Here is a 15,513-nt window from a genome sequence, read left to right as displayed (position 1 = left end):
AAATGGGCGGATTCCCAAGCTTGGTTGAACACAGGTGTGGTGGATGGGTCAAACGAATGGTGGACTTTGAACAAGTAGAGCACGGTTTGGGTCCTGCGTGAAAACAAAAGTAAACAATTTTTAACTTGAGTTACATGAATCACGTTTATGAACGTAACTTATGTTTTTTACGTAACTTGCGGCAGTCACATTACCCTTGTAACTACTTAATTTCCGGCATTTACATACATTCATTAACTGTCTTTTACAATGCCTTACCATGACTTTCTTGCCCTAAACCTAAGTTCAGCGGTTTTACAACATACAACCACGGGCCGGACGTGTGCGCTATGGCCGCTATAGCCTAAGCCTACCTCTGTCACTACCTTCTGGAGGATGGGTAGGTTTTAAAGGGTTAAATATAAACTCATTAAAATGGCATTGTATGAAATATATATCTAAAATACAAGTAAAGTCTATTTTAATATTAGTGTTTCGAGTAAATGTAAAACATATATCTTAAAGACACTCCGAACACATAAAATGTGCACTCCCAAGGTATTAAGTATATTTTAGGAAAGTATATATATATATATATATATATATATATATTTTACTTTTCTGACCTCCCTTGTGTGCTTCAAAATCCATTCTGTGTGACTTGGTGATACTATCTCCGGTGGACTGAAGGCTTACTGAGCGATCAGACGAAGGTCACTGAGTGCCCGTTTGCTGTTTCTGGTCCATTTACTAAAGAGAAAATGACGGGCCAACAAAAAAAAATTCAGACCGTCTGAGATCTGACAATTTTGGATGCATTGATAGTGCACATCACAGACATTCAGCTTTGAAGTGGGCATATTGCTTAGCAACCATCTCTGCAATAAAATGAATGATGACACGCAGTGAGTGCTGCGATGACCTGTGCTTTGACATTTTCTATTCTTATGCATTTTTTGTGTGAAAGTTGCTTGAGTTTAAAAAAAGAAGAAGCTGTGATTGATTAATTGAATAGCACAGCTCCAGATCCTAAATTTAGATCACAATGTAGTATGTGGCAGCATTAAATGTTTGAAAATATGTCTGTGAATACCTCTGTGGTGCAAACTTCCTTTGAATGGACTCTCCGGGAATAACAGAGAGGAAAAAGCTTGTTTCTCTGAGAATTTGTCTGAGTTTAGGTGTAACCAAGTGTTGCGCACACACACACAAACACACACACACACACACACACACACACAAATGTAAAAAAGCAATGTTTCCTTTGATGACTGCTCAAATTAAGTCTTAAATCTAGACCCCTTGAAATGTTCACTTTTTGACTTTATGACCTTTGAGTTCCACTTGTCAGTGGTCTTCTTTAATGAAGCAGTTAGAGAGTGACAGAGATGGCAGATAACCACACTGCTGCTCTGCTCCCGTTGTTAGTTTCGACCTCTCAGTGGTCTATAATGGAAAGGCCAGAGGACAGAGACACACGAGCACGCAGGAAAGCCCCTCTGCCTATCAGCGTTGCACTTGTGTGTGGATCCACAGTGTGTGACTCCCATCAGTGTCTATGTTGATCACATCCACTGTGACTCAGGTCTGTATGACCTTTTCTCTCCCTCTTCTTATCTCTGGTCGTATGAGCAGTCCGACTGGGTTATGTCAATACTACTAATCTGATTTTAAAGATGACGATACAAACAAGATCCACTTATAACATTCTAGTAAAATAATATGATTTACATTAGAAAAGGCCAAGTATAACTACAGCAATTGTGTCTGAGCACTTTTGACACCCTTTACACCATTCAAATACATTTTAGGTGATCAGATTGCAATCTGATAGAGCAGATAGTGCAATTGAATGATGGCCAAACCACCTCTCAAAGTGGACTTTCACTCAGGAGAAATGGGTCCGTGTTTGGCGCGAAAACAAAAGTAAACGATTTTTAACGTAATTTATGTTATTTACGTTTAACATCTGTGGCTCACGGTTTGTGAATAACTTTTTTTTAATGTAACTTACGGTTTAACTTACCGGTAGTCAAGTCACCCTCGTAACTTTTTCACTTCCGGCATTTACATACTTTTATTTACTTTTTAAACTGCCTTTTATAACGTTTTACCAGGAAGTTTTTTGCCCTAAACCTAGGTCAGTGGTTTTGTAGCATAAATTAACAGAAACTGCAGCTTTTTCTTTTACAACGGTGAACCGTACATGTATATATAATGATGTGTGTGCAATATTTAGAATGCTCGGCTGTTCCGCAGGCTGATTTTGACAAATGCTAATATTTGTTGTTATGGGTGGTACTGATAAACGGTCTATTCTGTCGTTTAGGTTGGAGATCTTGTTGGCCTCTTACACTTCCACATACGAGGGAGGGGACAAAATTCAGCCCAGATATGAAGAACATCAACACTTTTCCAAGAGGAAAGTCCCATTCAGTGGTTCCAAAACTATTTCTGCAGATGACATTAGATTAGATTAGATAACTTTTATTGATCCCACAATGGGAAATCTCTTGTCACAGCAGCAAAAACATAAACAAAAGGTGTGAATATAAAGAGTAGTAGTTTGAATGAAAAATGAAAAATATAAATACAGATCAAGATTATATTAAAGCCATGGTGATGGTAGTAGTGTAATGATAAGTGCTAACAAAGGTGTGGTGGTGATCTGAACAGAAACTTCAACATGATCAGGTGGTGCAGGTGTTGTAGAGTTACACAGCAGCAGGGATAAAAGATCTCCCCCTTTTGTAAATATAAAAACATTTTCAAGCTTAGGAGAGTGGGGAGAGTTGGTGGACATGTACCTCCAAAGCTTCCCAAAACTGCATTTCAGACGTCGGATGTCTGTAACGTGTGTACAGTATTCGTCTTGCAGTGCACTGTCGGTTCCTGGTGCAGCAGCAGCCGGCCGCCTCGCCTCTGAAGCAACTGACAGCTGCAGCAGGAGGAGACAGTAAAGAGAGCGGCGTGCAGTTGTTTGAGCTGGACAGAGTCATCGGATCGCAATCAGACCTCAATGTGGACACTGGAATCACACATTACTACCAGGTGTAAATGTGTTCAGCTAAAATCATATCTGGATGCTTTTTAATTCCAGGTGTAAATGGGCCCTCTGAGCGGCTGCTTCTGAAGTGTGTAAATTACAGTGGAGAGCACTGGATATTGCTGCTGGAGGCAATTTAAGTGCCACCCTCCCAATGGCTGTAAGAGGGCTTTGGTGGGGGCAGGTATTTTGGAAAGTGTCAGCGCATGAGAAAAACGGGAGTGCTCAGCAGAGACCACTCGACACATGCACCCACACACACACCTTCGCATTCTCCATTTCTTTATTGTTCTTTTGTTCATTGCTCTCTCTCTCTCTCCTCCCTCCTTTGTTGTATAATTTTCTTTTGTTAATAAGAATATATTCACAGGCAACACCATGTCTTTAGGCAGTCACTCACCTCTTCCCCCTCCTCACCTTTCTCCCCCTGATTCTCCCCTCTCCTTCTGTCTCTCCTCTCCTTCCTAAGCCTATTTTCTCTCTGGATGCCCTGTTTGACGTCTTTGCACTGACCTTGCTGTTTAAACCAGCCTACATGCCAAGCTTCACCCAGCTAGTGATATCATTGCAAGTTAATGTGCAGAAGCAGCAGCTGTCTCCATAATGATACAGTGCTCACTGCTTACGTTTGTTTCTCCTCTCCTTCACTGTCTCTCTGTCCCTCTCTTACTGCAGGCCTGAGATGAATTTGCTGATAACACAGCCACTCAGTTCCCCGCTCTCATTCGGATAAAACTTGCAGTGATATACGTGGCCTTGGCCACTGCAGGGGTTGTTGGTGTGTGCTTATGTGATTTTCCTGACTCTGCACATTTACAGCACCCAGGAAACGACCACAGACCTAATGCAGCAGCTGGCTCGTGCTAAAGGAGAGCGTGTGCACATACAAACATGCCAATAAAAAATGTGCATATAACTAACCTCATGGAGTGCAATATCTCCTCCACTGACTCCCAAATGACTCCCAAAAATCCTTCAGCATGTTCTGTAACTTCATAAATTGGATGCAACAATCTGATTCCAGATCAGCAGTGATAGTAAGTAAGTAATCAGATCTTTTACTTAAGTAAAAATAGTAATACAGATGAAAAGAAAAGAAAGACGCTCCATTGTAAGTAAAAGCACAACAAAATGTACTTTAAAAAATCAAAAGTAGCAGTGATCAATATATAAAATGGTCCCATTCAGTGTTTGTCATATATTTTATGAAAATATCTATCTATCTATCTATCTATCTATCTATCTATCTATCTATCTATTTATCTATCTATCTATCTATCTATCTATCTATCTATCTATCTATCTATCTATCTATCTATCTATCTATCTATCTATCTATCTATCTATCTATCTATCTATCTATCTATCTATCTATCTATCTATCTATCTATCTATCTATCTCTCTCTCTCTCTCTCTCTCTCTCTCTCTCTCTCTCTCTCTCTCTCTCTCTCTCTCTCTCTCTCTAGGGACCCCCTTAATTTAGCTGAGACGCTACGGTAGGTGACCTGTGTCCAGACTGCAGGGTCGGCTGTTCTACTGTGCTATTTTGAATGTAGCACACTATCAAGTCCACTCAGTCAGCTCCCTTATGTCATACCTCTCACTCTGCAGACAGCTGATGGCTGCTTCGGCTTTAAATTGATGTTAGTTACAATAAGTGAGGGTTATGTTTAAGTAATAGTTTACATGCACTTACGGAAAATGTAAATGCACATGTCTCTGTTCAGATTATGTTAAAATTCAACCTTAGTTTCATCAAACTTTATGGATATTGTGGTTTCAAGTGTTTATTTTCCACCAGCGTCTAACAATCAGGAAATCTATCTATCTATCTATCTATCTATCTATCTATCTATCTATCTATCTATCTATCTATCTATCTATCTATCTATCTATCTATCTATCTATCTATCTCTATCTGTCTATCTATCTATCTATCTATCTATCTATCAGATATACAGGTGCATTCAATACATTAGAATATGATGGAAAAGTAAATTTCCAGTAGTTCAAGTCTAATAGTTCTAACCAAGTGTTGAGTGCATATAGATGGACATACTTTTCAGAGGCCAACATTTCCATATTAAACATACTTTTAAAAATTCGTCTTTTGTAATATTCTATTTTTTTGAGACACTGAATTTTAGGTCTTAATTAAATGTAAGCCATAATCATTATAATAAATTAAGACATGAAATGTTTAATTCTGTGTGTAATGGATCTATATAATGTGTTATTTAATTACATTTTTTGAGATGCACCTGTTTATAGTAAAGTACAGAGCACAGTATTTCCCTTGAATGTATAAATTATGATAAAATGGATGGTAAAATTCAAATACCTCAACATTGATCTTAAGCACGGCACTTGAGCAAATGTACTCGGTACAATTGTGTGACCATATGTGTCACTGATCTGGTGGTGGAGTTTAACATAACATACAGTTGCAACCAAAAAGCCCTTTTCTTCCAACGATGACTTGTGAGCAGCACTCTGAGTATCATCACGACATCGACAGACGTTAATAGGGAGAGAAGAGAGAACTGGCAGCCAAATAGACCCCTAAGCAGGACACTCTAATGAGGAAAGGGCCCCTGGGGGCTGCTTGGGTGACACTAGAGATCCATACTTGAGCTGGCAGCCTTACAGGATCCACAATCCCAGAGACGCGTTTGTACTAGTGCCATCGTTAGCTACTTTGATCCGCTCTACAAGACGCCAACTCCTTGAAAGAAGCTTTTGTCATTAAAAGGCTGGAACATGGAAACAGACTACAGACAAACGACTGTTACTGTGTTTGTCTGGAGATCTGATGATGCCTATATGTGTGACCCATCTGACCACCCAGTTGGATCCAGTCTGGAAATGAATAAAGACTTTAAAGTTTATAGGCTGCTTTTTGGGGATGATTCATGGTGATGCAAGTGATGGAAAACTAACAGAAGAGTTGTAAATGCAGATGGCTATAGAACTTGATAGTATTCAGTATTGTAGCCTCATTTTACAGGAGCACTTGAAGGCATGAACGCATTCATTGTAAAACCAATAACAATTCAGATTGTCCTCATAAGAACCATCAGGATGTCTCCAATAGCTTCCAAGCCATGAAATACTGGAAGTACACAGGGAACTCCTGACTCAGCTCACTGAGTTGAAACATTCATTTGATTATTTTTTGATTTCACAAAACATAAACAACTGATGCAATAGGCTTAAAGGAACAGTATATACGGTTATAATGTGGCAGAAGTAGAGTTGACCAAGAAAACCATGGAAAATGGCTCTAAAATTAAACTCTTATGAGTTATTTTTTATTGTTTTCATTATATTTGATTTGTCCAAACAAATGCACCTTTAGTTGTACCAGGCATTAAAATGAACAAGAAATTGAAGAAAACAATGGTCTAATATTTTTTCCCAGGACTGTAAATGCTATCACAATAAAAACTTACACTTACTGAGTCAAATTGAGTTACATTGTTTAAATACATTCTTCAGGACTATTATTTACTCACTATGTTATTACTGTACATACTGCAGTGAAAGTGATCATTTCTGCCTCGTGGTTCATCCAGGCGGCAATCTCCGTGTCTGAGCATGGAGGCCAACCAGGAAGTGCCTTAAGCCTGCAATCCACCAAAAATTCCAGCAGGTGGTGCTAAGTTTGGCTGCAAAAAAAACCTGCCCATTCATTTCAGTGCAAAATTTGAATTGAACATTTGCAATTTGTTGAAAGGAATGAGAAACTGCTACTATGATGTGCACAAATTACTAAATGTTGTGGAGGTTGAACTAACTGTTGTGCAAATGTAAAGAGCGATGTGAGAAATGCACCAAAGCGACTGAGAAAAACTGTAATGCTCCAGTTAATGCAAACATGAATTAGCAGCGGCTTCTCTCAGTCGGGTTGCTGGTGTAGAGAGGCGTGTAGTCAGTGTCGTAAGATCCCTCACGCTCCTCCACAGTCCAAATATGGTCTGCTCCGTGTATCGGAAAAAAGATGGCGACGCAAGATGGCGACGAGTATAACGCTGAACTCAAGGCTTCCAACGGGCAGTGCACAAACCAATGGGTGACGTCACAGTGACTACGTCCATTATTTATATACAGTCTATGGGTTCATCCAAGCATGCAACAAGAGGCCAAACTGCAAGAATACAACCTGCACGCAAACAAACAGCTGGTGATTGCTGTGTTCCTGGTTCAACAGGAACATGCACACAGACTGAAAGAAGCAGCTTTTGCTTGATTAGCTGAAAAGATGTCTGTGATGCTTTTTAACCACAAGACTTGCTGTGTTCATTAGCAGTCAGACACAACCTGGATCGCAGACAGAACTTGTTAGCAGGAAAACATGTCTAATGGAGGCCCGTGGTTCCGACAACAGGTGCAAGCTGCAAAACGCTGAGAACAGAGCTGATGCAGAGGTGCTACAGTTAGCTACTCTCGCTATCTTTATTGTGTCGTTGTATAGAGCTAGAACAGTGACAGTTAACTGAAGTATTGAAAATAAAATAAATCTTTACATTTTTTTCTTGGTGTCTGTCTTTTTTCAATTGTTTGAAACTGACAATCAGTGACACTTTAAAAATCATCATTGTCAATGTCATTAAAAAAAGACAAATATTTATAAGAAAATATAAATAAAAAATATTTAAAAAATGAAATAACATAACATGATTGTGAGATTGTAATTTTATAATGTTTGTGTTTTATTTTTCAGTTTAACATTTTTCAGTGCCAAAACTTAACTGTCACTGTCCTAGCTCCATATCATTGATGGAACAAGTGTGCGTTTATATTGTGTATTTGCATGAGAAGTCTTGGATTCACATGTATGGCCTGCCACCCCATTCTCATTCTCAACTTTTCACATACGGAAGAGTTGAAAATGAGTTCTTCTTAACATACTGGGTGGTAGGGTTGAATCAGTGTGTGCAAAACTCCATCGTCCCATTGACACCCCTAATATTGTCAATAGTCAATTCAAGGCTAGAGAGCCACATCATTATGTCACTGTATACGTCTCTGCTTTCCCAGACATGTTAACACCAGCTTCAAGCATGACAACAACAATGGTGGACTACATCGTCTATCTACAAATGTTGCTCCTGGCTTTGCGAGCCTACACTGGCATCCAAACATTACTTGTACACCACATTTGTGCTGCTTGTCTTGATTGCTATGGACAACGATTACGTTCTTATTAACACGTAAGAAGTTGATGTTTGCAGTGTTTACAAGCTTTAGAACCAGTGTTTCTCACAGATTTTCTGAGACTAAGATGGCTGGACCCGAACAAAGTAGGGTGGTCCGGGGCCATGCTCCACTGAAGAAAATTTTTGCCCTAAAAGATTAAATTTTGTGAAAAATTGCACATTCTAATGCCACTATTCCATCTTAATCATTCTATATTTTCATTAATTATTGTAAAGGAGAATAAGGGTTTGTCTGTTTTATTTGAGGCATCATATTTTGACAGTCTTCTTGTAAATTCTTGTGGACTCTGCTAACACATACATGTGCTCTTATTTTAAAAACCCTGGTATGCCTTTGTTGTTAGCTAACCCTAGCCCAATATGTCTAACTAGCAACCATGGACAGAGAGCTGGCTGAAACCAATTAGGCACCAGCCCTTAAACTGCCTTGGTCAAAAAGGCGTATATGTACACCTAAAAATAAACCGCAGCTGTGTTTTTCTGGCAACAAAAAAAAATCCAAAAGCATCCACAGCTAAATAGGAATTGATTCAAACCTTTGTTGGCCCAAGCCAAGTGGGAAGCCCTACGCATCAACTAATGCTGCCCCACTAAGGTCATAGTTTCAAACACATGGAACACATGGTTAACATTGCGAATTCATCCATCCATCCGACCTCTACCAGTTGCTCTGTGCGTCGAAAATGTATCTGGATGGATTTACACAGGAGTAACCTGAAAGCCTCGAGCCTCTCATACACTAGAGTGCATTGTGCATTGCTCACCAAGGACACAACGTATCTGTATTTGACGACCTTGCAGTGAGAACTGTCTGGCCCTGCTTTGTGACAACAACCTCTCATAGTGTCACGGCAGAAAAATAAAACATTAAGTTAACAGCAGAACAGATCAGATGTTACCTTTGTCCAGGGAAGCGTCTGGAGAGTTGAAGTCCATAAGACTGCTGATTTCAGTCTTGTAGCAGAGGTCAGTGGCTGGCGGCTTCTGCCTTGGGTGGGAAGAGGGATCTGAGGGAAAAACAAAATGACAAACTGTGTTAACATATGAATGGATTTAGAAGGATAATAAAGATAGACAGTGGAATCCATTTGTTATTGGAAGTGAGATTTAAACTGAAGCATGTGTATCAACATCATGTGAAAATACTTCTTTAAATAGTTTCAAATAAATACAAAGAGAGAGGGAATGAGCATATTTAAATCCATCTCTCACTGGCTACAATATATTCATTTTTGTTCCTGTGTGTGGTACATGTTTGTTCAAGCAAGAAGAAGTGCATCTGAAGCTGTAAAATGTACTTCTCTAACTATTATTTGAAAACAACTACAGGCACAGAAATAGCAAAAAAATACAGAGAAAAAGCTTGTACACACCCAAACTGCACGATAATGCATGATAAATTGAAGTTCACATCAGTGTAACTTTTTCCTCTATTCACAGAATGCACGAGGAAACAAAATGATTAATGCAGCACATCACACATCCCTCTGAATATACACATAATGAACTTTTACTCCTCACTCCTTACACTGAACTAACTCCGCAGTAGCTTACCATTCATCAACACAGCTACTGTCTCTGGGGAGAGCGTGAGCACCCCGCTGTAGCAAAAAGCATGCAAGCTTAAATACATGCAGGCGCACAAACACAGTAGCTACTTTGAGGCTGCTGCATATAAATATTAGCATTTTTATGACCAAAGTGTGATTTGATTTCTGGTGAGGTTCAGTGGTTTCTAATATAGTTTTGGCCAGCCTCACCAGTGGCACGTAGTGAATGCATATTGAGTGCATTGCTCCAGGTCAGCTCACATAAAAGTTTTTTGCAAAGAATTGCTTTGTCACTTCCAAAATGTGCGGTCTGCTTCTGCAGTCCTCCCATCCCAGCCCACAGACGCTTTTATTCCGAAGTAAAACTCTCAAAAGGTCACAAGTGTCACTTTTTGAGGGAAAGTGGTCTTTGGCTAGAAAATAACTAAAAAATGTTAAGATTCTGCTTAACTCACACACACAGTTGAATTCACATTCCAGCAAACTACATCTTTTCCACTTCACTCTGCAACCTCTGCTCTTCTCTGGCCTCCTCATCCTCTTCTCGTTCCTTCTGCCATCATCAGTCCACCACCCACCTACTAAGACGCTGCTACTGGCTGAATTATTTGCAGTAATTGAGCACAGATGTGTCTGGGTGAAGAGCGCGAGGTCTAGGGGTGGTGCTGTCATTATGGTGAGATTAGTCATCACACTTGTCGAGATGGACTTCATAGTGCTGCAAATAACAGGCTGGCAGCCTGTCCCCACCTTAAGTGATTGGTAAGAGTGCATAAAGGCTGTTTTTTTTTTAACTGCGCATAACACTTTGCCACCCAACACCTTGCAAATCTATAATTTTTCAAACTTGTCCACAGTGCAGCCTTTGGCACCAGCAACACAGTTGTCAGTTTTCTGAATAATGTTAAAATTCACAGTGCATACTTATCTGCTAGCGTCAAGCTGCTGCTGCCCAGTAGCCTCATGAAAATGTTTTATCTTCCTTGCATCGTGCCCTTGACAGGCCTTCACCAACATTTAGAAATTTACCATGGGAAAAGGGATAAGTCTGGTGGAATAACTGCAAAGGAATGAGTAAGCTGTGATGGTTGCTTGATGTGAATGGAGAGGAAAAGCTGATATGGAGGAGAACAGGTGGATTAATGTGTTACAGAAGGAGCTCAGGTGTGACTTAACATATTGTTTACTGTATATGCAATGACGTAAGGTTGAAACCAAAATATTACATGAACGGAAGAAAATGCAGTTAATCTTCAAAGCTTCCTTATTAAATGCTTAGTCACACTGCTGCATTACAAACATAAATAGAAATGTTTCATTAAACCTAAAATGAAGGAAAACTGCTCATATTTTTGTGCAACACGTTGTCTTGTCAGCTGTTGATGCTTCTCCTACTTGATTAATCTGTCATTGTATCAACGTGATATAATTGTGATATTGCAACTCCCACAATAACTTATCTATAATCAATCACTGCCCTCTATGAAGACGTTGGTGGACCATGACCCAAGTCTTCATTGTGAGACAGTTGCACACTAATGCTGGGTTTTCACAGGCAGCTTTGATAACAGCAGAGCGAAGCGGCCCAGATGGTGTGCCCTTTTTAGTAAGGCATTTGCAAAACAGCAATGTGTTAAAGATCTATATCTAGACTACTATCATGTAGTCATAATTTAGCATGAACTACTATTGCTCCAGCAGAAGTGACAGCACCTCTGTCTTTTCATGTCTAGCTGCTGTGAGATGAAGCTGCATTCAAGTCAAGATCATATCAAATGCTCTGACGGAAAACCAATATATCCAATTTGTGCTACATGACGTCACACAAATGGGTAATTAAGGGACAATTTAGTAACTGTTAGTGTCAAGACAAGACCGAGACATTTGGAGGTCGAGACCGAGACAAGACCAATACCATATATATCAAATAAAAATCATAACAAAACATCAAAATGTGAGTTTTCTTTTTATTTAAGTTTGCATTAAAAAACAACAAAAAAAATCATTGCTCTGTTGTTTTCAGAGCAGCACTATGATTTGACATTATTTGATGTTTTTGAGAGGGTCCTTTTTCACTCTTATCCATAAGGGATGGACAAAAAGCCAATCAGTGGTGGTCTTGACCAGTCTCGTTAAAAACCCTAGTCTGCCCAGTCTAAGACCAAGACAAGACCAAGTAAAAATGCCCTCAATTCCGAGACAAGACCGTGAACCTCAAAAAATGGTCTCGAGACCAAGAGACTACTACAACACTAGTAACTGTAAGTGTTAGGTATGCATGTCGCCAGATGTAAGACACATATGAACAGTAGCGGCAGTGTAGTACTCACCATCTTCACAACTTGTGTGATTTAAGTGCTTTTGATATCATATATGACATCACTTTTTGGTCTCAAAATCAACAATATATAATTATAATATAGCTAATTAACAATTATTTTGTGATCACTCACCACTGTCTCTGTTTCAGGTTCCTGTCTGTGTGCACCTGTTACCTGATTGTGTCTCCCACACCTGTGTCTTATCACTCCCCATTAGCCCTGTATATCACTCACTTTGTATCTTGTCTTGTTGCCTGTTTGTCGTTCTTCATAGCTCACGTTCCAGCATTTTTCATAGTCATAGCCTTATCATGTTTGAACCTTGCTCGTTTCTTGAATTTGCCTTTTTGCCTCTCGTTTTTGGATACCTTTGCACATGTGCTTGCCTGCCTGTGAACCGACCTTGCTTCTGAGTAAACACCTTTTGATTATTGGAACCTATTATCTGTCGAGCATTTGAGTCCTGATTTCTGAGGCAAGTAACCTTGACATTATCACTGGTCTAGGCCCGAAGCAATTTTTATTCTTCAGTTGTTAAAATACGTAGCTTATATATGGCATTAAAAAGTCTTTGGTAGTCTTGAGTTTACCTGGCTAGGCTAGCTTTTGGTTCCAAATCTTCTAAGATATTTTTTCAGTGTCCAGCCTTTGCATTGTCCTTGCTGCATTCGGACAAAATCATATCAATAAATTCTCATTATGACCTATTAGTAATGTTGGTAGGCTAATTCAGACTTAGTGGGTTGTTTTTATCTTCATTGTAAGGCTCAAAATAAGGTTTTTGGTGCCCATGCTCTATATGGACTGACTCCCCTGGTGCGCCCTCTAGAGGAATCCCTCAGTGACACATGTTGCACACAGGCAAGTATGGTATGGTAAGTATAGTAAGTACAAAGGCAGAAGGGTTAGGCTGCTGTTCTTATTATTGTTTCGGCTCTCATAACTTGTAGTGATGTGTGCAGTCATGTGTATTTGCACTACAATTAAATGGCTTTTTTTAAAGGCTACACAGAGTTATCAAGCAGGTAATTGTTATGTTTTTTGGGTCACTGTCCAGGCGTCTGAATCAATGTTCTTTTCAACACACTGAATACCTGGGTCTGGTAAGGTCACAGTGCCTCATATTGATCTTTTAGTCTTTATCTCAGCTCACTAAAGTCAAAGCAACACTACAGTGACACATGAAGTAGATAGACAGACAGAGCCTGGGAGCAACAGAGTGGATGAGATATGAGGGGCTGATAATATAGAGGAGTTCTCGAAACAATCAAAAACATAATCTCTTTTGTTGCCCTGACTCTCCACATTCGCTATGTGCCATGATGCACCTTGAATGAGACCGAAGCTTTCTCTAAACCTTTACTTTAGCTTGTTGTATAAATCATGTTGAGGTGATCTATTAAGGATTTGAGATAAGAGCATAATTTCCTCTTCCTGCTTCCATTTTCTCTCTGTTCTTTCCTCATTTCCTCACATGGCAGCCGGAATATTATCTGACAGAGACGCGAGCGCACCTATCATCTCACTGCAAGTGTAAATGTGTGCCACACAGCTTTCATTTTCAATTTGGCATGATATTAGAGAGTCAGTATGTTTGCAGAACCTAGTACTGTGCATACATTATATATAGTAATTAAAACAAGAGACGAAAGTTTGGAAATACAGCAGGTTAGTATGGGAAGACTGTTCATCTTTTAACTAATTTCATTTAAATTTATGAACTGAGTTACAGTAAATGAAATCTCCTTTCCGCTGTTTGAAGCCTCTCTTTTAAGCTGTAACGAAAACACAAAGCGTGTGGGGAATAATTTGATGTTCTTTTCTTGTTTCCTCACAATAAGTTGTATTTTATTTTTGTCTCTGAGGAAAGTTTTATATACACAACATCAGTGAAGGCATGGGTTGTAATAATCTTGCGAGATATATCGCGATCATAAGAAAGCAATGAGCTGCACTGCAGCAGAAACAGTTTTAGAAAAAGACACTGATGAAAATTTATTGCACTTTCTGGCTTCGCTCTTTTTTCCTCACAATCAAAATTTCTCGATTCACTTTATCAATGATAAGCGTTTTAAGTGGCTGAGCACAGAGCTCAGGGAACAGGTAATTCTGCTGTGATGAAATAAATGATGGTTTGGCGCAGAGACTAGAACAAATGTTGCACCCCATGTGGCTTTGTAGTTATGTAATTACCGAGATCACTGTATCCCCACCAAACAGGGTCTACCTGCACTGAGAGGAATTTGTCAGACAGTTGCTCTGGACTTGAAACTTCCCTTCTTAAATAGCACTTACTGGAAAGGAGGAGGGTATGACAGCAGTCATGACCTGACGTACATACAGAGATGATGTTTGTTATTAAGTTACAGCTAGACTATAAACTGTCTAAAACAAGTGGACGTAGCTTCTGGGTCTGAAAGGTTAAGCAGATACAGAGATGCCTTAAATCTGCATTCTTTCGAATGGCCAGCAGGGGGGCGACTCCATTGGTTGAAAAAAAAAAGGAGCTTTGAAGTCAATGAGGAAATGTAATTTCCTATTTTGTAAAATAGACAATAAATAGCCACAAACTTTTTTGGGGGGTGTTCTTCTTGGTGATCTTTGACCCTTTCACAGTATGTTTTCAGGTCATGAAAGCCTAAAATTGTTTTATTTAGCGATTGGTTGTACTAAAAGACACTCAAAGGAGTTGGCTGTTCATTTTCAAGAAGTACATGTTTTTTTAAGGCATTATTTGCGAGTCAAAATTAGCATTCCAATAAATATCACAGTTAATGTGGATAATGGATTACACTGGCTCGAAAAACCAAAATGGAGATGATCAAAACGATAAACTCAAGGCTCCAAAACGGTGGACCACAAACAGATTGGTAACATCTTGATGTCCATATATTTTATACAGTCTATGAGCTAATATATTAGCCAATAGTAGCCCACCCCAGATATAAAGGCATCTATATAATGTATGCAAGTTATTAGAAAGAATAATGAATTGCAGTACAGAAATTCAGAATTAGGTTGAAGGTAAGCTGGAAATTGCGTTGTCTTTGAAAGGTGCCTTTTCCCCCTCGTTAACACACTGTTTTTCTCTGACCATGAAAACTGTTATACAACAGAAGTGCGTCTTCATTGACCCTGACTACCTGACTGTGGATTCCTATGGGAGTTTGATGCTGACCTTTTCAGTGTTGCAGTAGAACTTACATGGACGACTGAGCCTTTTGTCAACAAGCACCCCCCATTGCTCCTCTTCTCAGCAGGGATGAAACACAAAATCCTTGTCAGTGAGGAGTGCATCTCCCAAAATAAACTATTCCCTCATAATAGAAGGAGCAAAGCCTCCTTTACCTCACGAGTCTAAAGGGAGATTTAGTTCAAACTACAGACATCATTGTGC

The 15,513-nt window shown here is 39.4% G+C and overlaps 1 protein-coding gene across 2 annotated transcripts in view; it reads right to left on the bottom strand.

Annotated features, from left to right (window-relative positions):
- The window catches only part of kazna (kazrin, periplakin interacting protein a), a 225,185-nt gene that overhangs the window by 62,813 nt on the left and 146,859 nt on the right, over nt 1-15,513 (bottom strand). For both annotated transcript variants that reach the window (XM_059332591.1, XM_059332592.1), the window contains exon 4: nt 9,145-9,252. In XM_059332591.1, the coding sequence (XP_059188574.1) occupies nt 9,145-9,252 (108 nt within the window). The remainder of the gene's footprint in view (nt 1-9,144; nt 9,253-15,513) is intronic.

Source organism: Centropristis striata, chromosome 5 (genome assembly GCF_030273125.1).
Source record: "Centropristis striata isolate RG_2023a ecotype Rhode Island chromosome 5, C.striata_1.0, whole genome shotgun sequence".
Lineage (NCBI taxonomy): Eukaryota > Metazoa > Chordata > Actinopteri > Perciformes > Serranidae > Centropristis > Centropristis striata.
This window is presented reverse-complemented; position numbering and strand designations above follow the sequence as displayed.